The 26,706-nt window shown below is 41.2% G+C and overlaps 1 protein-coding gene across 1 annotated transcript in view; it reads right to left on the reverse strand.

Annotated features, from left to right (window-relative positions):
• tmem255b (transmembrane protein 255B) overlaps positions 1-26,338 on the reverse strand; it is a 59,931-nt gene extending 33,593 nt beyond the window's left edge. Inside the window, exons 1-2 of the mRNA XM_003218752.4 lie at positions 26,204-26,338; positions 1,732-1,874 (exon numbers count right to left, since the gene is read on the reverse strand). Coding sequence (XP_003218800.2) covers positions 1,732-1,874; positions 26,204-26,270 — 210 coding nt within the window. The 5' untranslated portion in view covers positions 26,271-26,338. The remainder of the gene's footprint in view (positions 1-1,731; positions 1,875-26,203) is intronic.
• Between the last annotated feature and the right edge of the window lie 368 nt (positions 26,339-26,706).

Raw genomic sequence — 26,706 nt, forward strand, 5'->3', positions numbered from 1 at the left:
ATGCTTCGTGTACATAAATTTAGGACTCTCAGTTTAAAAGAATTTTAGACAACTGATTAAAAATAAGAATGTAGAAAGTTGCTATCAGTTGGAGAAGATTGCCCTGGACTACACAGGCCAGCCATCTAACTCAGTATTAAGTATTTACATATTAAACAGGAAGAGATGAAAGGGTGCTCATATAACCACTGGTTTGGCAGATCAGAAACATCTCAGGCCCTTAAATCTATAGCTGACCCCTACGAATGTCACTAAGCATTATGAATTAAGTACCAACTGTAGTTGCTTACAGCTTGTCATTCACATTCACACACAAAAAGCACATTGTTTGAAAATGACAAATTAGCTGAAGGGGCTATTCCCATATCAAGGGGAAATGAGAGGATTGTTCCTTATCACTTATATAGGGAGATGGCGGTAAGGATAATTTAAGTTAGCCTACTTGTTTCTAGAAGAGAAGGTGCTGGTCAGCAGATTGGAAGGTGAGCCCTGGGCGGGAAGGAGGAAACTAAGTAACTACCCTCTTAAAGTTTTTGCAAGTTGCAACAATAAATCAGTTAAATTTTGCACATTGCAACGAGCAGCTATTCTACAATCTGAGCTCAAATTGAGTTACCAAATCTGAAGAATCTGCACCTTTGTCTTTTGCCTAAAACCATAAGGCCCGTGGGCCAAGCCTGAAATCAAGCAAACAACCCTAAAACCTCGGGGTTTTGTTTGTTGTTTGTTTTTGTTTTTTGCTCTTATCTTATAATACATATAAAGGCGCCTTGAGTCCCCTCGGGTGAGAAAGGTGGGGTAGAAATGTTGTTGTAAATAAATATATGAACTTGATCTTGTTTTGCATTCCTATTGATAAGGCATCATAAATCTATGTTAAACACAGCAGGGAATAATTTAACTCTATGAAATAGTACTTAATTTCAGAGAACTGCAACTAAGATGGAGTTATAGTAATCTTCAAAATACTCCCTCTGAAGCCCTGTATCATCAACCTTCTTTCCCAAGTTTATATCTGAGATTATTAAGTAGCCCAATGTATTACGATGAGTCTCCTATTTACACACATAGGTTAAATATTGATTGCACTAAATCTCACAGAACCATTGTCAGCCATACAATACAATAAAATCTACAAACAACAAAAGAGAAATGTATTTATTAGCCAACCCAAAAGCAAAAACCTTTTGAAATTTCACTGGCTTCTTCATCAGGAAAAAGATGTTTAAAATCACACAGGAGAATTAAAATACTGATATTACAGTCACAGGCCTACATTTTGTCTTTTTCTCTGTATGATTTTTAACATCTTTGCCTGATGAAGGAGCCAGCGAAGCCGCTTTGAGTCTCCTTGTGAAGAGAAAAAGTGGGGTATAAATAAACATTAATAATAATAATAGGAAGACTCAAAAGCTTACATTATGTATTTTCTTAATTTTAGTTCATCAAGAAAGGTAAAACATTAGCTCTTTCTTGTATTTTGTGTTCTGTTGTATTTTGCTCTAACACTTCTCCACCTGAACATGTTTCCTTTACCGTCCATGTAATTGCAGCCGGTCACAAAAATGATGTCACTCTGGTATCATACTCACCAATACAGACACAAATAAAAAGGTTGAAATAATTAGCAGTTTCTTCAGTTGGGTTTACTTCAATTGGCTGTGTCTAGATCAATATACAAGATAGCACTATGAATACAGTACTGGGAAAATTAATTCCTATTTCACTTACAATTATTCCTGGATAGTAGCCACCTACGGATACATTTTCTGTTCTTGTAGTAGCTGCAAGGCCTATGGTCAGTATGAAAACTGACACCACCAAAAGAGAAATGGTAAACCAAAGAGATGTTTTCTTTCTTTTTGCAAAGTGTGCTGTGAAGATAAAGAAACAGATTGTAAATAATATATAAAAAGCTTCTACGATTTTCAAAGCACTTTGCTTTCTAAATGTGTACCTTACTTTTCTTTTAAGGGGCTCAAAGTGCCGTAACAGCCTTATATCAGTCCCATCAGGTAACTGGCAATTGGAATAAGGCCACCCAGCAACCTTTGTGGGCATATTCAGTTTTGAAGACTCATATTTTCATATTCAACCACAATGGTTATGGACAAAAGCCAGAAATGATATATTTATTTGTCAAGGGTAATACTCTCTTAGGAAGCTGAGGTATTAAAAAGCTGGTAAGAACAAAAACGTGCAAATGTCATTGTTTTTGTTTTACCATTGGGTTTTTCATACTCCACAATTATAGCCTTATGATTCCACTTTAACTACCATGGCTCCATCCTGTTGAATTCTGGGATTTGCAGTATAGGAAGAAACAATATGAATTCTAAGACAGAGTTTACAGGGATTCACAACTACAAAGGCTAGGAATTCCATAGGATGCAGACATGGGAGTTAACGTTGAATTGTAATGCTATTGTTACATAGTGTTATAGTGATTTCAGTTAAGACTGCAGATAGAGAAGTCCATGCCTGGTGAGTCTTCAGCAGGGCCAGTCCAACAATGAGGCGAATTAAGCGGTCGCTTCGGGCACAAAACATACAGGGGCGCAGTCGAGACTGCTTTTTCTGTTGATTTTTTATAAAACATGATGTTATGGTGCTTAATTTGTAAGATCTTAATGTAATTTGATGTTTAATAGGCTTTTCCTTAATCCCTCCTTATTATCCAACATTTTCGCTTATCCGACGCTTTTATTTTTCAGTAATTGGTTCGGGGGGGGGGGGGCAAAATTCGTTTGCCTACACTTGAAAAATACCTAGGGCCGGTGAACCAGATCAGCCAGGACAGAGTACAGGTACTCTGGGTTGAAGGAAAAGCCAAATTCAGCCAAAAAGGATGCAAGTACAAGCAATATGCTTCAAAAGGTACAAGCACGAATTCATCGGAAAGTACATGACATTTTATTTATTATTATTTATTTACAGTATTTATATTCCGCCCTTCTCACCCCGAAGGGGACTCAGGGCGGATTACAATGAACACATATATGGCAAACATTCAATGCCAACAGACAAACAACATACATTAGACAGACTCAGAGGCATTTTTAACATTTTTCCAGCTGCACGATTCCGGCCACAGGGGGAGCTGTTGCTTCACCGTCCAGTAGTGGCTGTACTTCCTCATTCCTTTCCTCGTGTTTTGCTGGCAGTTTTATGGTGTTGTAAATTAGCCTCCCGCATAAAGCTTCCCTAAATTTCCCTAATTGACAGGTGCAACTGTCTTTCGGGGCTGCATAGGTCAACAGCAAGCCAGGGCTATTAATGGCCGGAGGCTTAACCCGACCCGGGCTTCGAACTCATGACCTCTCGGTCAGTAGTGATTTATAGCAGCCCGGCCCCACAGCCTGGCCCCACAGTTTACACAGTTCTGACAGCTATTCAGACTTCCCAATCCCTTCCATGATTGGTTGAAAACAGAGGCAGTTTAGGATTTGCGACACGATTGCCTGGGGGTTAACCTGATGGCACAGCCTGCAGGAGGAGATTCCCATGATGGAAAGAAAGAGAGCTGGTAGTTGGTCAGTTTGAAGGATCAATCTGTTGCAGGGACACCCCCTGGGAGGACACAAATCTGGAAGAAATGGTGACGTGGATATGCTGATGAGTCCCTGATTAATTAAAGTGTCCAGTTCCATGTGAAACAAAGGATGCAAGACCCACAGATGAAGGGGTAATTTTAGACAATCGAGGGCTAGCTGCTCATTCAGAAAATTAATGAATTCATGTTTGCTGAACCCCTTCTTTTGCAGGAGCAGCAGACTCTCAGCCTCAAGTTAAATGGACAAACATTCTGAGCTCACCTTGATGATAAAGGGGATCATCTATCTGCATATATACACAACGGCTTTGACATTTATTTGGCTTGAGAAATAGCTAGAGGGACCCTGGCCGTGATCGCCTTCCCCAAGGGACTATGTAAACTGAGGACACTGAAAGGTAGCTGCCTTCAATATACATTTGGATACATTCATTTGGTACAGTTTATACATTTTATACATTTAGGAATTGGGGTAAAGGTTAGGAATTGAAACAGTACATAAATGATATAAGTTGCACAAAAATAATAAAGCTGATACATTTATTTAAGTGTAATATTTGATAGAGTTTTTAGGGTACAGCTGCTGTTAGGTCCATCCCAGAGCCTTTAGCGGCTTTGGCATTTTGCAACTATGGAGCCACAGAAAATGTTTTAAATATAAACATATATATAACTTGCTTGAAGTATCTTCATTGTTTTTATTCTTGACTCCCAGAATCAGTGAGTATAATGTTACCAAAAATAACGCGGACAGAGCCCAAATTGAGAGAGCACATGCCTTATCTCTTTGTGATCCCTTTATCTCTTTCTGTTACTCCTTACTTTTTCTCTGATAATAAAAAACTAAGAGTTTTTACAAAAAGTTTTTAACATTGGTAATCTTTTGAATTCTTCTCCTTTTTTCCTGTCTCTCTATTCTGCTCTGTTAAACACACACAACGATCCATGAATAGATAACTTGGGATAGATAGGAACTTCTAAGTTTGTATAAAAAGTTATGAAATGTTCATGATCTATATATATATAAGAGTGGTGGAATCCCGGCGACCAACAAAACAACAAAACTAAATATCCCACAACCTCAAAAATTGACAGCACAACCCCTCATCCACGCCTCTAGGTTGATACAACAAAAAGAAAAGAAAAATAAAGTCCGAATTAGAGGGAGAGGAATAATTGTTTTTATCCAATTGCTGCCAGTACAGTAGAGTCTCACTTATCCAACATAAACAGGCTGGCAGAACGTCAAAAACATGCAAATGAGAGTAGATGAATAGGTACTGCTCCGGCGGGAAGGTAACGGGGCTCCATGCAGTCATGCCACATGACCTTGGAGGAATCTATGGACAACGCCGGCTCTTCGGCTTAGAAATGGAGATAAGCACCAACCCCCAAAGTCAGACACGACTGAACTTAATGTCAGGGGAAAACCTTTACCCTTTACCTTAACTACCACCAATTCCTCAATACTTTATTTCCCATACCACCATACTTCGCCACAGCAACGTGTGGCCAGGCATAGCTAGTAACTACTAAGAAGTAAAAGACAAGTACAATAATATGAATAAAGGAGGAGACATGTAACTACAGGCAGTCCCTAAGTTACAAACAAGATAGGTTCTGTAAGTTTGTTCTTAAGTTTAATTTGTTTGTAACTTGGGGACTGTCTGTACATGGCATTTTTATTTTAAGAAAACAGTGGCAAGACCAATTTGACCAAAAGGAGCCCCAGTGGCAAAGTGTGTTAAAGCACTGAGCTGTTGAACTTGCAGACTGAAAGGTCCCAGGTTCAAATCCCGGCAGCGGAGTGAGCGCCCGCTGTTAGCTCCAGCTTCTGCCAACCTAGCAGTTCGAAAACATGTTAATGTGAGTAGATCAATAGGTACCGCTCCGGTGGGAAGGTAACGGCGCTCCATGCAGTCATGCTGGCCACATGACCTTGGAGGTGTCTACGGACAACGCCGACTCTTCGGCTTAGAAATGGAGATGAGCACCAACCCCCAGAGTCAGACATGACTGGACTTAACGTCAGGGGAAACCTTTACCTTTTTTTAATGTTATGGAGGATTATGTAAAGGCTTGTCTTCACTTGCTAAGATTCTAGATTCAAATGGGATGCTGATTGTATCCATAACACAGATCTACTTCTGATGACTATCTGTAGAAGGTGGGTTTAAACTGGCTTTGCCCCACTTTGGGCAAAATCAGGGGATACCTTGGAATTTGGTAGAAACTCACAGATATCCTGCATCATTGAGCCAATCTGGACTGTTGATCAGATCCAATTAGCATGATCTGCTATCCAGATAGAACATGGGCACGTTACCACCACTCCTAGCCATCATGCATGTTTCTGATGACATCAGAATGGGGATACCACACCACCAGCAACTGGTCTGCGAAAAGGCGAAAAATGAACACCCAAGCCCTTCAGGAGCCCTCCAAACGAGCCCTTCTCCAAACAACACTCAAAGATCATCTACCCACAGAACACCCCGAAAATGTTGAGGAACATTGGAACAAACTGAAGACCTCCATCATCACAGCCTGCGAAGAAAGCATTGGATACCTAACTAAGAAACATCAAGACTGGTTTGATGATAACGACAAAGAGATCCAACAGCTGATTGATAACAAAAGGAAAGCCTTCCAAACATGGCAGAGAGACACCAACTGTGCTGCCAAGAAAAAGATCTATGCCAGTGCAAAAGCTGAGGTCCAAAGAAGGACCAGAGAACTCAAGAACATCTGGTGGACAAAGAAGGCTGAAGAAATCCAACACCTTGCAGATACCCATGACGCTCAGGGATTTTTCAAAGCCACAAAGATCATTTATGGACCAAGAAACCATGGCATACAGCCCCTACGCTCATCAGATGGAACCAAAATTCTGAAGGACAAAACATCAATTGCACTACGTTGGAAAGAGCACTACCAGAACCTGCTGAATCGCAGCTCCAATGTGGCCGAAGAGACCCTCTCACAAATCCCGCAACAACAAACCAGGGATGAGCTTGCAGCACTGCCTAGTTTGGAAGAAGTCAGCAATGCCATCAGCCAACAAAAAAACAACAAAGCTAGCGGACCTGATGGGATTCCCGCTGAAATCTTCAAAGAAGGTGGACCTGAGCTGATGCAACAACTCCACCAGCTCATTGAAAAGGTGTGGATGACCGAGAAAATCCCAGCAGACTTCAAGGATGCCACCATCATCACCCTTTTCAAGAAAGGGGACAGAACAGACTGCGGGAACTATCGTGGTATCTCCCTTCTAACCTCCGCCGGGAAAATCCTCGCAAGAATCCTTGCAAACCGCCTTCTCCCTGTCTCAGAAGACACCCTCCCAGAATCCCAGAATGGCTTCCGCCCCTCCAGAGGAACAGTGGACATGATCTTCACTGCTCGACAGCTCCAAGAAAAATGCAGGGAACAAAACCAACCTCTGTACATGGCATTCATTGACCTTGCAAAGGCATTCGACACAGTGAATCGCAGCGCTCTCTGGACCATCCTCCAAAAAATCGGGTGCCCTGACAAATTTGTGAACATCCTGCGGCTCCTCCATGATGACATGATGGCAACAGTCTTGGACAGCAACGGCTCCCAAAGTGACCCATTTAAGGTTGAATCAGGTGTCAAGCAGGGATGTGTTATTGCCCCCACCTTATTTTCCATCTTCATCGCTATGATACTTCACCTTGTTGATGGGAAGCTTCCCACCGGAGTGGAAATCATCTATCGGACAGATGGCAAGCTATTTAACCTCAGCAGACTGAGAGCCAAAACCAAGGTCACCACAACATCTGTTATAGAACTCCAATATGCTGATGACAACGTAGTCTGTGCGCGTTCAGAAGAAGACCTACAAGCCACTCTAAACACCTTCGCAGAAGCATACGAGAAGCTCGGCCTCTCACTGAACATCGAGAAAACCAAAGTGCTCTTCCAACAGGCACCAGCTAATCCCTCTGCAAAGCCAGGAATACAGCTTAACGGTGCAACATTAGAAAATGTTGACCATTTCCGCTACCTTGGTAGCCACCTCTCCACAAAAGTCAACATCGACACTGAAATACAACACCGCCTGAGCTCTGCGAGTGCAGCATTTTTCCGTATGAAGCAGAGAGTGTTCGATGACCGGGACATCCGTAGAGAGACCAAGGTGCTTGTTTATAAAGCCATTGTCCTCCCAACCCTGCTCTATGCCTGCGAAACGTGGACTGTGTACAGACGTCACACCAAACTCCTGGAGCGTTTCCATCAGCGTTGTCTCAGGAAAATCCTGCAAATCTCTTGGGAAGACAGGCGGACAAATGTCAGCGTGCTTGAGGAAGCAAAGACCACCAGCATTGAAGCGATGCTCTTACGCCATCAACTCCGTTGGACTGGCCACGTTGTCCGAATGCCCGATCACCGTCTCCCAAAGCAGCTCCTCTACTCTGAACTCAAGAATGGGAAACGGAATGTTGGAGGGCAGGAAAAGAGATTTAAAGATGGGCTCAAAGCCAACCTTAAAAACTGTGGCATAGACACTGAGAACTGGGAAGCCCTGGCCCTTGAGCGCTCTAATTGGAGGTCAGCTGTGACCAGCAGTGCTGCGGAGTTTGAAGAGGCACGAACGGAGGGCTTAAGGGAGAAACGTGCCAAGAGGAAGGAGCGTCAAGCTAACCCCGACCGGGACCGCCTTCCACCTGGAAACCGATGTCCTCACTGCGGGAGAATATGCGGGTCAAGAATCGGTCTCTTCAGTCACCTAAGAACACACGCCCAAGATACCAAGGTTGGAAGACCATCGTCCTCGAACGACGAGGGATCGCCTAAGTAAGGTCTGCAGGTGCCCTGTTCTGACATTGGCGGAGGCACCCACATGAGCAGATGTCCTCCCCTCCCACTTCCTGGTTGCATGAGTGCTTATGCCAATGTCAGAAAGAGGCACACATATGACCAGCAAGAAGTAGGGGGATCTTCTCCCTTTTTGATACTGGAAACACAGGTGCCAGAAGCTTGCTATGAGCTCCATGGCCAGCTAGGAAAAGTGGTGGTGATGGTGATATGGTGGGGATAAAATGTGCACCACCCCAGTGAAGCAACTGCACTCCATGCTGCTCCAGAGCTCATTTACATCCAGATAAACTGTCCAGTGTGGATGAGCCCTTGGCCCTTGCATATATCAGCTTCTTCTCAAAACTGTCTCCAAGTTCCCTCTCCATGCAGAAGGTTCCCAATATGTGCTATACCACTATGAATCTAATCTGAAGCATCTGGGGTTGAAAGCAGATAATTAAGGATATCTGAAATAGAGAATCAGAGAAGGATTGTGTATCATAACAGGAAGGGTGAAGCATTATCTTCTCCAAGCTGCTTCTCTGCTTTAAATTATGCTCCCCCTCAAAATCAGTGCTTTTGTTTTTATTTTAAATTACCATTCGGGTTTTATGACCTGAATCCACTTAGGACATTTAGTTAGGCTCTATAGAAAGGCAAACTTCTTTGAAGAACTGCTATGCTTTTAGATTATAAAATAAAGGGTAGTCATTACTCTGTAGAGATCTCTTTAATAACTCTCTTTCCCTTTGCCAGGGGTTTTCAATAGATACTGCTGACATTTCTCTTCAAAGAATTGAGACAAGTGAAGCATAACTCCACAGTGACAGGCAGTACTGAGGGTCAAGTTATTTCTTTGAACCTGGGCTCTTGTACATACAAAACACTTTAAAGGCAGAAAAACTCCAACTACAAAAGAGGACTCCTTTTCTTCCTGCTGCAACTTCAGATTGAATGTTTTTCTGCAAACCACGAAGTTCATATTTAGGTCATGTCCAAAATGACTTGCAAGCTTAAAAAAAACAATGTACAACTTCAACTATAGATTGACCACTTACACTTATAGAATCATATCTCTGTAAACTCTCAGGTTCAAGCCAGAAAAGGTGCCATGGATTTCTGTACAGATTCTTCTTAAAAAGAGCTCTGTTAGGGCCCTTCCACACTGTCGCTATATCCCAGGACCTGAAATCAGATTATCCATTTATCCCAGGTTATCTGACAGTGGGGACTCATGTATTCCGGTTTAAAGCACAAAATCTGGGATCAGATCCTGGGATAAGAAACAGTGTGGACAGGCCCACTGATTTACTCCAGGGAGGAAATAAAACCCCAAGCTTCAACAGATTCTTTACTGAAAATGAAGATGCTTTTTCCCTGACCAGACATTAAGATTTGGCCATGGCTTTCTTTCTTTAATTATGCTTAATTATATATTCACACTACATAATTATAGCAGTTTGATACCTCTTCAGTTGTCATGGCTTCATTCTACAGAATCCCAGATTGCAGTTTGATACACTGTTTAGAATCAAACTAAATTTAGAATAAAACTAAAGAGAATGGGGAAAATACACAGACCAATTAGATACGATCTCACAAATATTCCTAGTGAATATGCAGTGGAGGTGAAGAATAGATTTCAGGGACTAGACTTGATAAATAGAGTCCCAGGACTATGGACAGAAGTTCACAACATTGTTCAGGAGGTGACAACAAAATATGTCCCAAAGAAAAAGAAAACCAAGAAGGCAAGATGGTTGTCTGCTGAGACACTGGAAGTAGCCCAAGAAAGAAGGAAGGCGAAAGGAAACAGCGATAGGGGGAGATATGCCCAACTAAATGCACAATTCCAGAGGTTAGCCAGAAGAGACAAGTAACTATTTCTAAACAAGCAATACATGGAAATGGAAGAAGACAATAGAATAGGAAGGACAAGAGACCTCTTCCAGAAAATCAGAAACATCAGAGGTAAATTTCAGGCAAAAATGGGCATGATCAAAAACAAAGATGGCAAGGACCTAACAGAAGCTGAAGAGATCAAGAAAAGGTGGCGAGAATATACAGAAGATCTGTATAAGGAAGGATAATAATATAGAGGATATCTTTGACGGTGTGGTGAGTGAACTAGAACCAGACATCCTGAGGAGTGAGGTTGAATGGGCCTTAAGAAGCATTGCTAATAACAAGGCAGCAGGAGACGACGGGATCCCAGCTGAGTAGTTTAAAATCTTGGAAGATGATGCTGTCAAGGTGATGCATTTCATATGCCAGCAAATATGGAAACACAAGAATAGCCATCAGATTGAAAAAAATCAATTTATATCCCCATACCCAAAAAGGGAAACACTAAAGAATGCTCAAACAGTACATTGGCACTTATTTCCCATGCCAGTAAGGTTATGCTCAAGATCCTGCAAGGCAGACTCCAGCAATACATGGAGCGAGAGTTGCCAAAAGTCCAAGCTGAGTTCAGAAAAGGCAGAGGAACGAGAGACCAAATTGCCAATATCTGCTGGATAATGGAGGAAGCCAGGGAGTTTCAGAAAAAACATCTATTTCTGCTTTATTGACTGTTCTAAAGCCTTCGACTGTGTGGATCATAATAAACTGCTTCATGGTATGGGGATACCAAGTCACCTTGTCTGTCTCCTGAGAAACCTGTATAAAGACCAAGTAGCCACAGTCAGAGTAGCCACGGAACAACAGACTGGTTCAAGATTGGGAAAGGAGTACGTCAGGGCTGCATACTCTCACCCTCCCTATTCAACTTGTACGCAGAACACATCATGCAACGTGTGGGGCTTGATGAATCCAAGGCTGGAGTTAAAATTGCTGGAAGAAACATTAACAACCTTAGGTATGCAGATGATACCACTCTGATGGCTGAAAGTGAGGAGCAGCTGAGGAGCCTTATCACTAAGGTGAAAGAAGAAAGTGCAAAAGCCGGGCTGCAGTTAAACATCAAGAAAACCAAGATCATGGCAACCAGACTGATTGATAACTGGCAAATAGAGGGAGAAAACGTGGAGGCAATGACAGATTTATATTTCTAGGCATGAAGATCACTGCACATGCAGACGATAGCCAGAAAATCAGAATAAATAAATAAATAAATAAAACTTTATTTATACCCCGCCACCATCTCCCCAACGGGGACTCGGGGCGGCTTACATGGGGCCATGCCCAAGACAATACAATAAACCATAACATAATACAATTAAATAATACATTACATAAAATAAACAGTACAACATAAGATCAAAACAGCAATATAACACGAGATGTTTACTTCTTGGGAGGAGAGCAATGGCCAACCTTGATAAAATAGTGAAGAGCAGAGACATCACACTGACAACAAAGGTCCGCATAGTGAAAGCAATGGTATTCCCCATAGTAACCTATGGATGCGAGAGCGAAGGAAGATAGATGCTTTTGAACTTTGGTGCTGGAGGAAAATCCTGAGAGTGCCTTGGACCCAGGGCCGGTCGGAGATAAATTTAAATATTAAGCGGGGGTGCTGAAAAGCGCCCCCCCGCCGGCCCCGCCTCCTGCGCCCTGGCCCCGCCTCCCACCCAGCGTGCCCTGGCCCCGCCTCCCACGCAGCGTGGGAGGTGCGGCCAGGGTTGGAAAGAGGGAGGCTTCGCCGCCTGGGGAGGGGAGGAGGGGATCCCTCCTCCCCTTCCTGGACGGCGAAAGAAGGAGGCTTCGCCGCCCGGGGACGGGAGGAGGGGATCCCTCCTCCCCTCCCCGGGCGGCGAAAGAGAGAGGCTTCGCCACCCGGGGAGGGGAGGATGGGATCCCTCCTCCCCTTCCCGGGCGGCGAAAGAGGGAGCCACAAGGCCAGGGCGCGGTGGTCGGGCGGCGGGGCACCGTCAGAGCGGTGCCCCGCCTCCCGCCCAGCCTGACGGCGCCCCCCGGGACCTGCGCCCGAGGCGTCGGCGTCACGTGGCCTCTATGGTGGGGCCGGCCCTGCTTGGACCACAAGAAGATCCAACCAGTCCATCCTCCAGGAAATAATGCCCAGTTGCTCACTGGAGGGAAGGATATTAGAGGCAAAGATGAAGTATTTTGACCACATCAAGAGAAGACAAGAAAGTTTGGAAAAGATCATGATGCTGGGAAAAATGAAAGGAAAAAGGAAGAGAGGCCGACCAAGGGCAAGATGGATGGATGGTATCCTTGAAGTGACTGACTTGACCTTGAGGGAACTGGGGGCGGCAACAGCCGACAGGGAACTCTGGCGTGGACTGGTCCATGAGGTCACGAAGAGTCGGAAACGACTGTGTAAATGAAGAGGAGGACAATGCCAAGACAAACCTGAGGGGAAAAAGAACTGAATCCCCTTCTACACTGCCATATAATCAGGATTAACAAAGCAGATAATCCACATTATCTCTTTAAACTGGATTATGAGTTTACACTACCACATAATCCAGTTCAAAGCAGATAATCTGGATTTTATATGGCAGTGTAGAAGGAGCCTGAGAGTCAAATTATTTTAAATCTGTAGTGTCCACATGTAGTCAAAGTGGAATGTAGAATTTGGGAATTCTAGTTCAGAGGAGTGGAATAGTAATTTCTAACAGAGAATTCTAAACCATTTTCCAAAGGATGAATCGCAAAATTCCATAAATTGGATTTATCGTTGTTGAAGTTGTGTCAAACTGCTACAATCATGTAATGTGGCTACACTAAGCGCATTATTTTAAAATACAATTCTTTTCAATGCAATTCCTTTTGAATACAACACACAACCATTGTGGTCAAAAGCTTTACAATAAATGAGCCCTATTTTCATTTATGACAGAAGGTTATTTCACTTTACAAAGTATCTAGGGCAAGTGTAGTTACCTTTTGGAGGTTATAGAGCCTGTACTACCCACAACAAAAACAAAGGGCAATATTTTGTCCATTCCTTATCTAGTAGATCGAAAATAAACCATTTGCATTTTATCCTCTCTGATTCATAGCATAATCTATCCCTAGCCTTGCTTTCTCATATCTTCCAACATGAAAAAAGGACATGTGTGGTCAAGCAACATCAGAGCAAATGACAAGCATTATTAATGAGGTAGGAGAGAGTAGAGCAGTTTGCTCTACTTAGAAAGGCAAGATTCTATTTTCCTGACACTGAGTTAATTGAGAGCAAACTACTTTCTCATTTTGAACTCTATTTGCACCAGCTGAAACACTCTCAGGAGTAAGGGGGAAAGTAAAAGTAAGAGAAAGAAACCGGGACTTTTCCTCTAAGAATTGGTACGTGTGGTACAGAAGGATGAGTATTAGGCAAGGATGGTGTTGTCTTAGGTATTCCTCCTTTGAGGAGATCAGATTAACGTTTGGGAGGAGGGTGGTGTTATAACACTACAATGCTGCAGAACGTGAACACTCTTATTGCCAATATACAGCATACTTTTACAGTTACTTTTACAGTATAGCCTGATGCTTTTACAGATGCTTATTCCAGCTCTGTGGAATAAGCATCATTTTGGTTGTCTGATTCACCAGTATTCTGTAAGATGTAACAATTAGTGATGCAACCGACTGAACTCCAGAGATTATACATTTCATATTTGTAAAGCATTTTGTTGTTTTTAACTGCTATCAACTTCAATTTATGGTGACCCTATCAATGAGAGACCTTCAAGTGACCCTGTTATCAACAGCCCTGCTCAAGTGCTGCAACTGAACAGGTCACGGCTTTCGTGATTTGAGTCTATCCACCTGTAATGTAGCCTTCCCCTTTTCCATTGTCTCATTGACTTTTCTATTAATGATATCTTCTCAAGAGGGGTCCAAAGTATGACAGCCTCAGTTTATTCATCTTGGCTTCTTTTGGCAATTTGTTGTATCCGCAGGACTCTCAACAAGCACCAGAGTTCATTCTCTTTTTGTCATTTTTTTCATTGTTCGGCTTTCATGACTACACATAGAAATCAGATATATGATGACATGAATATGTGTAAAAACTTTATACTTCATAATCTTGTCTAGTTCCTTCACAGCTGCCTAGCCTTCTCTTGATTCCTTGATTACACTTTCCATTCTGGTGAACGCCTGAGACAAGGTATAGATCATCTTTGATTATTTAAACATCTTCATTGTCAACTTAAAGTCATGGGATCATCTATTATTATTATTATTATTATTATTATTATTATTATTATTATTATTATTTTCCTAATGTTAAACTGTACGCTTGCCTTGACACATTTTTGCTGACTTTCTGTATTAGTCATTCCAAATCTTTGTTGTTTTTTGCTAGCAATATGGTGATATTTGCCTATCTTAAACTGTTGGTGTTCCCCAATTTGCAATGCATGCCTCTTTCCTCCAAGTATAATCCATCTTTATATATGAGATGTTCAATGTATAAACTAAACAGACAGGGTGGTAGCCAGATACATGTCTCTCACAATAAAGGTAAAGGAAGATAACAATAATTGGACAGAGATCCTAAAATATATGACAGCCGCAATACAAGCCACGATAGCCCAAGGATGGAGGGATGATACAAAATGGGACGTAGAAACTTGGTGGGCTTACATATCAGAATATATAATTAATGGCTTCATCAATCAAAGGAAAAAAAGGTATACAAATAGCCTAAAAGAACAAGACTGGTTCAGGAAATGGTCCATGCTTATTGATAAAATAGACGGAGACGAAAGATACACCACCTTGAACCAGGCGTTCCACACGGTTAAAATGATGCATTGATAATATTTTGTATTGCTGTTCCGGGGGGGGGGGGGGGGCAGGGGTGGTGGGTGATACATTTCCGAGGATCGTTTAAAATGTCATTTAAGGAATAGTCACTTTTGGAATAATGTACACTGAAATAAGTCATGTATGGCAAAAAAAAAGTTAATTGTTGGGATGTATCAAATAATAAATAAATAAACAGACAGGGTGGTAAAGTGCAGCCTTGTCTGACACCCTTTCTCTATATTCGGTTTTGGTTGTAGCCTCTCAGGCTGAGTACAGGCTACATATGAGAACAATTAGATGTTGTAACGCATCCAATTCTTTAAGAGTGGCCCAAGGTTGTTCATGATATCCACCAGTGTTTCTCAAATTGTGCTCCTCCAAGAGTTTCAGACTTCAGCTCCCAGAAATCCCAGCTGTTAGGAATTGTGGAAGCTGAAGTCCAAAACATCTGGAGGAGCACCATTTGAGAAACTCTGATCTACACAATCAAATATTTTGTCATCAGCTGCAAAGCATAGGCTGTGAAGTATGGTTGTTCTGGTCATTCTGCTGTTATTCTATCATCTCTCTCAAAAATACTGTCAGTTGCAAAGATTTCTACAAATATATGCAATATAAAGACAGGAGTGAACATTTTTCCAAGAAGCTATTTGTGGACAGATTCTTACATCTCAGATCCTTAAGCCTGTTTTCAATGTTGCTGTCTCTTCGCCCTCTACTAAAACAGAACCCAGAAAAAAACACTGCAATGGAATGCTGTATATTGATTTGGTTTCTAGCAACAGGATCAATTTTCACATATAGGCTACATCAAGTCACAGATACGACAGGCATGCTCTCCAGATCTGCAATCAACCAGCATGGCAGAAAGTATTATATCATCCAGTTAATACGGTGCAAGGAAAGCACTATCTGTTTTGTTGACTTGGTCAGATGCACTGACTCCATCAATAGTGCTGCATAGTGCAAGCCAAGTTACGGAAACATACAGCAATTGAGGAAGGAAATATATATCTATATAACATATACTTTAAAAAGGATTTTACTTACAACTGTTTAGTTACAATCACCCAACATATTAAATGACTTGTGAAACATTTAACTTTTAGAGATAGTTTTCTATTCAATTTGGTGTTATGAGCCTATGTTTTTATATGCTATACTAGCTTGCAAGCTAAAAGAGTATAAACCCATTCCTCCCCTACAACTCCCAAAGGAATGATCAACTTGTTCTTTGCCTCAGGCAGCAACATTTCTTGAACAAGTCCTGATTAATATTTTAGAACTTGAGTGGAAAGAACAAGGCCAATCGTCTGCATGCAGCCCAACACCATGTTTTTGCCCTAATCTGAAAAACCTTGCTACCAAATTACACTGCCAGAATTCAGCACCATTTAAAAAATAACATTTGAAACAAAAAAAATTTCTTGTTCTAAAGATTTTTGTTACATATCAATCCCCTTTTCATGAATAAAACAGATCTAGAACAGGACTTCTAGAAGAATTTTGTCACCTGAAGAATTTCTAAATGATATCAAGCCTTTAGCTTAATTCCCTGAACTGTATTTCCATGTGCAAAAACATGGGAGAGTACACACAATTCACACAATTTTGACTTACTTCTAAATAAACATACATAAAACTGTGCCATTTCTGACTAACAGTAAGAGGTCCTGGACATGCTAATCTCAGTCGGGTGTTGCTCTGTGCAACTAAAGTAGATCTGCTGCTCTATCAAGGGTGCCAGTACCTACAGAAATTTGTCCTTACTGAACTGTCTAGGATTATTTAATGAGGTAGAGAGACTTATAGCCGAATCTCTTTTTTTCCTTGTTGGTATAAAGAAATTATAACAACAGGGGAAAAGATGTTCAAATACAAGTCTGATCACAGCTCCAGAAAACTCCTGTGATAAATTAATCTTAGGGTCATCATAAATCAGAAATGACTTGAAGGAACACAATAACAACAAATAAAGAAACTTCTCCTTCTCTCCTGTCACATTAGTCTAGTAGTAATTTTGATGCAAATAGCCTGTCCTTTCCTTCAGCAATACATAAAAACTCAGGGCTCTTCCACACAGCCCTTTATCCCAGAATATCAAGGCAGAAAATCCCAGAATATCTGCTTTGAACTGGGTTTTCTGAATCCACACTGCCATATAATCCAGTTCAAAGCAAATATTGTGGGATTTTATTCAGCTCTGTGGAAGGGGCCTCAGATAATCCAAGATCAATGGTGAAACGATTCCTGTGATGCTTCATTTCTGGAAGAATCTAACTTTGCCTGGAGTGCTGGCATAACTTACTTCTGGTGCATAATGAACTTTCTTTTTCTGTGATCTTACATATTTAAAATTCATAATACTATATAGTCTAAAACTAAATTGTATTCATTGGCCAACTAATGAATATATTCAGTCTTGCACAATATAGCAATGCAGAGGTAACAATGTTCAACCACAGTACAGAATTTTAGTTCTGTAAACTGTATAGATACATTTTGTAACTTTGGTAAAGTTTTGAGTGCATCCTATACATATTTACTCATAATAAACAGGATTTTCTTTTGAGTAAACATATATAGACTTGAGCTGGCTGGCACTGTGCATAGTGAGAGACAACAAGATAGTATGTTTCTGTCGCATAGACCTTTGATACTGGAATTTCTAAGTTTGGATTTCAACTTTTATACATTATGTGGTTTTCTCTAAACCAAGTAGTACTACAGTAGAGTCTCACTTATCCAACACTCACTTATCCAACATTCTGGATTATCCAACGCATTTTTGTAGTCAATGATTTCAATGCATTGTGATATTTTGGTGCTAAATTTGTAAATACAGTAATTACTACATAGCATTAATGCGTAATGAACTACTTTTTCTGTCAAATTTGTTGTATAACATGATGTTTGGGTGCTAAATTTGTAAAATCATAACCTATTTTGATGTTTAATAGGCTTTTTCTTAATCTCTCCTTATTATCCAACATATTCGCTTATCCAACGTTCTGCCAGCCCGTTTATGTTGGATAAGTGAGACTCTACTGTATTTAGTATCTTAGAATATTATCAGTTAATTTTGTGTGTGTGTGTCTGGAGCAACTTCAGAAACTGGAAATTGCTTCTGGTGTGAAAGAATTGGCAGTCTGCAAGGATGTTACCTAGGGGACAACCAGATATTTGATGTTTTACCATCTTGTGGAAGGCTTCTCTCATGTCCCTCCATAGGAAACTGGAGTGACAGACTCACCCCACTCCCCAGATTCAAACTGCCGATCTTTCGGTCAGCAGTCCTGCCGGCAGAAGGGTTTAATGCCCAAGGTACTTTACAAGTGCCGTTTGTAAGCCGCTTGAGTCCCCCTCTGGGTAGAGAAAGGCGGGATATAAATATGGTAAATAAATAAATAAATAAATAAATAAGTAAATTTAACACATTGCGCCGTAAGTTTTTAACCAGTTAATTAAAAAACCTATACAGTTATGCAACACACTGTCAAACTATCACATTGATATCTTGTATTTTGTGTCAATGCTAGCATTGAATCTATCTATCTGTCTATCTATAGTGCCAGCTTATGCCAACCTAGCAGTTCAAAAATAACCAAATGTTAGTAGACCAATAGGTACCGCTCCAACAGGAAGGTAATGGCGCTCCATGCAGTCATGCCGGCCATATGACCTTGAAGGTGTCTACGGACAAGGCCGGCTCTTCGGCTCAGAAATGGAGATGAGCACCAACCCCCAGAGTTGGACACAACTAGACTTAATGTCAGGGGAAAACCTTTACCTTTTCCTTAGGTCAATTAATCCTTTACTGCTTATCAAGGTAATCTTTTTAATACTTTGTTAATCTACAATTACTTTAAGCTGCCTTTATATTAACAAGTCATAAAGGGAAATTTTAATTAATAACACATTTATCTGAAACTTAAATGTGATGAACTAATGTGTGCAGAGATCTCAGATTTGCTTTTGGTGTTGCTTCTTCTGATTAAATCAGTGGTTTTCAACCTATGGGTCCCCAGGTGTTTTGGACTACAAATCCCAGAAATCCCAGCCAGTTTATCACCTGTTAGGATTCTGGGGGAGTTAAGGGCAAAAACATCTGGGGACCCACAGGTTGAAAACCACTGCATTAAATGCTTGATTTGTCTAGCATGCAAATAATTATCCGCAGTCTCTTCCTGAAAACTCCAAGATAGTGACCATTATTAGTGCATGCTATTATATCTTTTATGAATATTGTTATGAATACCACATATTTGATGGTCCTTACTTTGTTAAATTTTAAGAAGGAACACACACACACACTGATTTGATACTCTCAATAGTTCAGGAGTAACACAATATCACTGTGACTCCATAGCCTCAGTGTCAATTACTTATTCAATACATAATTTAAAGACTGGTTAAAATAACAGGACACTCATTGTCTTTATTTCACAGTTTTAATGGAAAGCCATTCCAATTTCACAAAGAATAACCTAAACAAAGATTTCCTTTTGTCATTTCCACTTCAAAGTTCAAGTCAACAAATTAAACCTTACTTTCAGATTTTTTTTTTAATCTTGCCTTACAAGAACTGCTTACCTCATACTAACACTATTCGTACAAGAATCAATACATACATATTTTACATTATGTTAGTTACAAGGAACATTAGAGAAGCAATACAATATTTGATCTTTCTTTTATGTGCCATTCATTTTACTTTATGAGAAGACAGGTTGAGGTAGTCAAGGGCAGGAAAAAGCCAGGTAAGAATATTTTATCAAAGAAGTAATCTAGGATAACTGAAATGGAAACATAAATCCAGTTGTCATATGAATATAACAACAGCTATAATCAGAGGTACAGAAAGAGTTTTTACTTCTTTGAATGACCTTGACTCATAGCATCAATAAACCCTCTGCAAATGGAAAACACCAAAAACTATACAACTTTCTCTGTCACAGAATTCAGCTAATAGAAATGAAAAGGTTATGTCTGGAAAGGGACAACTAAGAAACAAGAGAGACATATCCTCAATAACCTTGGCAGAATCCCAAAGTTTATATGTGTATAAAACTATTGCTGGGGGGGGGGGGATTAGGGGAATAAAAAGACTGAAATACAAGCCGAATGAAAGCTGAGACTTTTCAGTAGCCACAAAACGCTATCTATCCAGATGGAAGTAGAAAAGGGAATGTAATAGAGGATCATGAAACGTGGTTTGACTAAGTAACAAGAATCTGGAAAAGGAACACCACACAGCAATATTTTATTGTATGTCCCACTTGTTTGGGGGGGGGGGGGGGGCTAAAAACCAACAAATCCACAAAGGTACTCTAATTTTTAGCTGAAAAACATAAACTATATTTATAAATGTGTTGTTGAAGGCTTTCATGGCCGGGATTAGAGGGTTGTTGAATGTTTTCTGGGCTGTATGGACATGTTCCAGAAGTATTCTCTCCTGACGTTTCGCCCACATCTATGGCAGGCATCCTAAGAGGTCAGGAGAGAATACTTCTGGAACATGGCCATACAGCCTGGAAAACACACAACAACCCTATATTTATAAAAATACAATTATGCATTCTTACCAACTCTATTATTCTGTGAAGATATTATCATCATTATAATTGAGATTAAAAATTAGGCATATTGTTTGAAAAAGCCATGAAAAAGTAGAATATCGGAAACATGTACGTTTTCATAGTAAAGGACCATTACTTAACCCCTCTTGTAATCTTTATATTACTCACTTTCACTGCCCCAAGCAGAAACATATCCCAATCTTACATTCCTTGGAAGGAAAATTGTCCAAAACCAATAGGATACTCTTTCCATGGATCTATTTTCAGAATCATGGTAAAGTGGAGGAAAAACTTATAAAGATCTGCTAAAATTAAGAATCAAAACATGTGTTTTGACATAATTATTTTTGCCAGTTCTCTTTTCTGTAAACTCTTCCCAGTAATTACATATTTTTTCATATTTTAGATTGTTATTTAATGAAGCCACAAGCTCAAAGCTTTTTTATCATGTCATAAGCAAATTGAAAACATACTGCAAGTCGCCTCTGGTATGAGAGCATTGGCTGTCTACAGAGACATTGCCCAGGGGATGCCCAGATGTGTTACCATCCTTCATAAAAAGCTGGGGCTGACAGACAGGAGCTCACCCCATCTCACTATTCAAACCGCCGAACTGTAAAAGTATTCAAAGCTGTGTAAGTGTTTAAACAACCCACTTAGATATGTCTAATAAAATGGTAAACATGCAACCTCTTCAAGACCAGGACTGTTGCTCTACAATGATAGGGAGGAATGTAAAGCACACTTCAGTCATCACTTTGTAATTCCAGTGGAAAAGATGTGAGAAAATAGTGTCTTGGAATTATTCATATTTTCAAGTGTTTTAAGCACCTACATTTCTAAATGCATGACCATAGCTGTGGAATTAATAGCAATCTGTAATAAGCTGGGGTTTTATTCGCTCTTCATGTCACTGCTGTAAAATGTGTCAAATCAAGAACTACTTTCCCACAGCTACTGTAAATTTTAAAGCCAATAGATTGATATGCCTGTTCCTCATTCAATTAATCAATGCTTTTTAAAAATCCTACAAAATCAAATAAAGCAAACAATAATTCTGTCATGTTTTTATCCAGTTTGCAAATTTTACTGTTGTCTTCTGACTAATGGTGAGCCTAAGACCCTATCATCAGGTTTCTTGGCAAGTTTTGTTTGGGGGGGGGGGTGTGTTTCCCTTTTTCTGAGGCTGAGAGAGAATGACTTGCCCAAGGTCACCTAGCAGATTTTCATGACCAAGCGGGGACTTGAAACATGGTTTCTAGAGTCATAGTTTAACATTCAATTCACTGTGTCATGCTGGCACTCTACTCTGCTGAGTATGTGCAGCAAAAGCTTTGGTACCTGACATTTCAGGTGCCATGGGAACAAATGTGTCATGATGATTAGTGTTGGACTGAAACTTGGGGCTTCAGGTTCAAGTCCCATTGAGCTATGAAACTTACCTTGGAAAAAATCTTGCACCCTGACCTTTATCAAGAAATAAAGGGCAAAGAGAGACAGAATATCACCTTGAACCACTATAGATAAATAGCCCTCCTTTCATCCTTTCCTCCCTTTAACAACACAGAGTCGTCTTAACACTACACATACTAATAAACTTAGCATGACTCCTCCACACCGGTTCTGCCTCATCCTTCAAATCTACTGTGGAAAGTATGACCCATATTCTCCCCACTCTTCAGAGTTTAGATTCAGAGTTCAGATTAGAGGTGTGCAAAACAACTGAAATTCGATTAGTAATTTGTTTCAGAGATTTGCTCCTTCCTATTAGTAAAGATTTTGAGGGGTCCCATTCCGATTCATAATCCAGATCCCCAAGCTTTGTAATTGCATCATTAAGATGTGTTCCATTAGTGGCAATGGGAGAAATTGCAGGGCTCGCTTCTTTGTCATTTTTATGGATATCAGGATGAAACTTGGCACACTTGTAAGCATCATTTACAACTTTAAGCCTGCCAAGTTTCAGAAAGTTTTGGTCATCCACTGATTTTAGGAAATTTTAAAAAGTTTTTACAAATAATTAAAAAAAACAAATACAACTATCCCCTTGAATTTCTGCATGATGAGACAACGTAAGTAGGGTAATGTGTTGTCAAAGGCTTTCATGGCCAGAATCACTGGGTTGCTGTGAGTTTTCCAGGCTGTATGGCCATGTTCCAAAAGCATTTTTTCCTGATGTTTTGCCCACATCTATAGCAGGCATCCTCAGAGGTTGTGAGGTATGAGTAGGGTAATTGTAGACCCATATAATGCAGTTTGAACAGCATTATTTGACAGTGTAGATCCAGCCTCATGCTTCCCTTCAATTTAAGACAGTAGATTAGGTCTCTTAACAAAAATTGTTCTATTTCTTGAGGTCTTTGTTATGTATTTCATTATTAATAACATTATTATTTGCAGTTATTTGACATTTTAAGAGCCATAATAGAAGTTAATTAAATATATTGCAAAATGCACTGTGCAAAATCTTGTGCAAAGTGGCATAGAAAAATATTAAAGATTAAATTTATACACATGGCAAGTTTACCATTTTTGCAAGTATGCAATTCTTATGCAGTATCCTCACAAGTAATACCACACATGTATAAATCTACATCAACTATTTTATTCAGAGGACAGCCACTGAAATTCTGAATGTCAGAAGCTTTCTAACAAACTGAATTTCTCCCAAATAGTGCTTAACATCATATTAGCTGTAAGAAACATTAATAAAGCTCATTTCTACTTATTTTGTAAAAGCAGAATGTTTCAAAATTGTGGAATTAGTATTAGACAACTAAGCAACATTCAGGATGCTAAGCTTCATCCAAAGCATTCAGTGAAATTCCTAGTCATGCATGTATGTATGAATGTTATGAGGGAATAGATCTATGTACTCTCCAGTCCTCTCCAAGAAAGAAACAGTTGCAGCTTCATAGCAGAACAGAGCCTTATTTGCCTAAGGACAGATAACAAGACTCAGGCCTTCCAAAGCAGTAAAATGAATGAACATCTCCAAACCTTTTAAAAGTATCTATTTGATATTGAAGTTGCAAGAGAAAGGCAGAGAACAGACAAGTTTCCATGTATGTACATTCCCTATAGTTAAGATACTCATTTTGATCACAACAATAGTGGAGTATTGTATTTCTTTTTTCTTTTCTTTCTTTGACAGCATATGTTTGCAAACACCTGTTAGCTATACAATCTCAAAGATGCCTGGGAACAGTGGATTTCTGTCCTGTTAGTTGACTGCTTCCAGCCCCTTCTTGCTTAACAATTCCACGCAACCCACATACTCTCCTGAATGCATCTGTCCTCTTAGTCATATGGATCTTTCCAGACCAACTTGGTAGAAAAGAGGGTGCCTGCTTCATAGTTACTGGACAATCCGTGGAAATAGCATGTGAAGAATGGACAAGAAAGCAATGTGACCTTGACTTGGGCGTATGTCCTGTCCAAGCCACAACATTATTGAAATCGAAATGCAGGAGGGTTTAGCCACCATCATGCCATTTCTTGGGTACACCACTCTTGATTATTATCTTTAATTAATATTTTTCTACACAAATATCCACAAAGTCCACACAAAGATAATAAAGAGAAAGAAACAACAGAAAAGAAAAAAGGAAGAAATGCAGATATATAAAGGAATATATACCATAGACATACATGAGTGACTTCCAATTTTCAATTCAATACCTGTACAACAACATATCACTGCCCCCTTTTCAGTGAACTACATTGTACACATCGGATAACTATGGCTGGATGTACACTGCCATATAATGCAGATTATCAAAGCAGATGATCCACATTATCTGCTTTGAACTGAATTATATAAGTCTGCACTGCCTCTTTATCTGAGATGAAAACATCTCACAGAAAAGTTTCTTCTTCTGAAGCAGAGCCTACAGCACCTGGCTGGTTTCTATGATGTGTCCCATCCAAGTACTATCCCACTGAGCCTGCTTAGCTTCCAAGATCAGACAAGGCCAGCCTTGAGGGGATTTAGGCATATAAGAATGAAGCAGTGCTACTTGTGTAGGAATTGTCCTATCAAGAGGCTTCCAGCCTGAAAAAAATGCTGAAAATGGGCTCATATTACTCTTAAACAATATGTTGTTGAAGGCTTTCATAGTCGGAATCACTGGGTTGCTGTGAGTTTTCTGGGCTGTATGGCCATATTCCTGAAGCATTCTCTCCTGACATTTCCCCTGCATCTATGGCAGGCATCCTCAGAGGTTGTGAGGTTTGTTAGAAACTAGGCAAGGGGGATTTATATATCTGTGGAAGGTCCAGGGTGGGAGAAAGAACTCTTGTATGGGGAGCCTCGGTGGCGAAGTGTGTTAAAGCACTGAGCTGCTGAACTTGCAGACCAAAAGGTTGCAGGTTAAAATCCCGGGAGCGGAGTGAGTGCCCGCTGTTAGCTCCAGCTTCAGCCAATCTAGCAGTTTGAAAACATGCCAATGTGAGTAGATCAATAGGTACCGCTCCAGCGGGAAGGTAATGGCGCTCCATGCAGTCATGCCGGCCACATAACCTTGGAGGTGTCTATGGACAACACTGGCTCTTTGGCTTAGAAATGGAGATGAGCGCCAACCCCCAGAGTCAGACATGACTGGACTTAATGTCAGGGGAAACCTTTACCTTACCTTATATTGGAGGCAAGTGTGAATGTTGTAATTGGCCACCTTGATTAGCCTTGAATGGTCTTGCAGCTTCAAAACCTGGCTGCTTCCATCCTGGGAGAATTTTTTGTTGGGAAGTGTTAACTGGCCCTGGTTGTTTCTTGTCTGGAATTCCTGTCTTCTGAGTGTTGTTCTTTATTTTCTGTCCTGATTTTAGAGTTTTTTAAAATACTGTTAGCCAGATTGGGTTCATTTTCATGGGGTCCTCCTTTCTGTTGAAACTGTTTGTGGATTTCAATGGCTTCTCTGTGTAGTCTGACAAGGTACTTGTTAGAGCGGTCCATCATTTCTGTGTTCTCCAATAATCTGCTGTGTCCAGGTTGGTTCATCAAGTGCTCTGCTATGGCTGACTTCTCTGGTTGGCTTAAGTCTGGCCTTTCATGTTCCTTGATTCGTGTTTGGGTCACTTGGTGGTCCCTCTGTAGACTTGTCCACAGCAGCATGGGATAGGGCAGACTCCCCCTGGCAGGAAGCCGGCAAGCGTTGAAGCTACAAGGCTCTTCAGTGCTAATCAACAGCAACATTCACACTTGCCTCAAAGGGACAAAGAGTTCTTCCTCCCACCCTGGACATTATTCCATAGAGATATAAACCTTCCTTTTGCCTAGTTTCCAACAGACCTCACAACCTCTGAGGATGCCTGCTATAGATGTGGGCGAAACGTCAGGAGAGAATGCTTCTGGAACGTGGCCATAGAAAACTCACAGCAACCTACTTTTAAAGAGTGCGGATGGGGATGCGCTTCTCTGCCCCGGAGCCCACGTCATGCAAGACCCAGTGGGTGCCTCTCCTCCTTCGCTGTGCCTGCCCAGGGTGGCGCCCACCACAGCCTCCCCCCCCTGCCTGGTCCCTGCCTCTCTCACCTGCGGGGTCCAGCATGGCCAAAGGGTCGCTGAGGGCGGGGGCGGAGGGCGGGACCGAGGGCTGCATCCTCCGGGCGCCCCTTTCGCCTCGCAGTGGGACCCGCCGGCATGCGAGGCTCAGCCCCGGACTGGTCCTTGCGGGAAGAGGAGGCGGAGGAGGCGCCCCAGGAGGGAGCGGAGGCGGGGCCGCCGGAGGAGGAGGCTGGCAGGGGAGGGGCGAGAGGCGCTCGCCCGCGGGGGTCTCCTTCTCCGTCCGCGCTGCTCTCCTGTGGCCGCCTTGTTCTGACTGAAGGGAAAAGGCTCTTCTCCCCGCCGTTGAGAGCACGCTCCCACAGGGCACACTTTTTTCAAATTCAGGGCAAGAGGGTTTACTAAGTTCCCACAACCGCATAAAGTTGAAGAATACTCATAGGTAAAGGTTTCCCCTGACGTTAAGTCCAGTCGTGACCGACTCTGGGGGTTGGTGCTCATCTCCATTTCTAAGCCGAAGAGCCGGCGTTGTC

This window comes from Anolis carolinensis, chromosome 3 (assembly GCF_035594765.1).
Source record: "Anolis carolinensis isolate JA03-04 chromosome 3, rAnoCar3.1.pri, whole genome shotgun sequence".
Classification (NCBI taxonomy): Eukaryota; Metazoa; Chordata; class Lepidosauria; order Squamata; family Dactyloidae; genus Anolis; species Anolis carolinensis.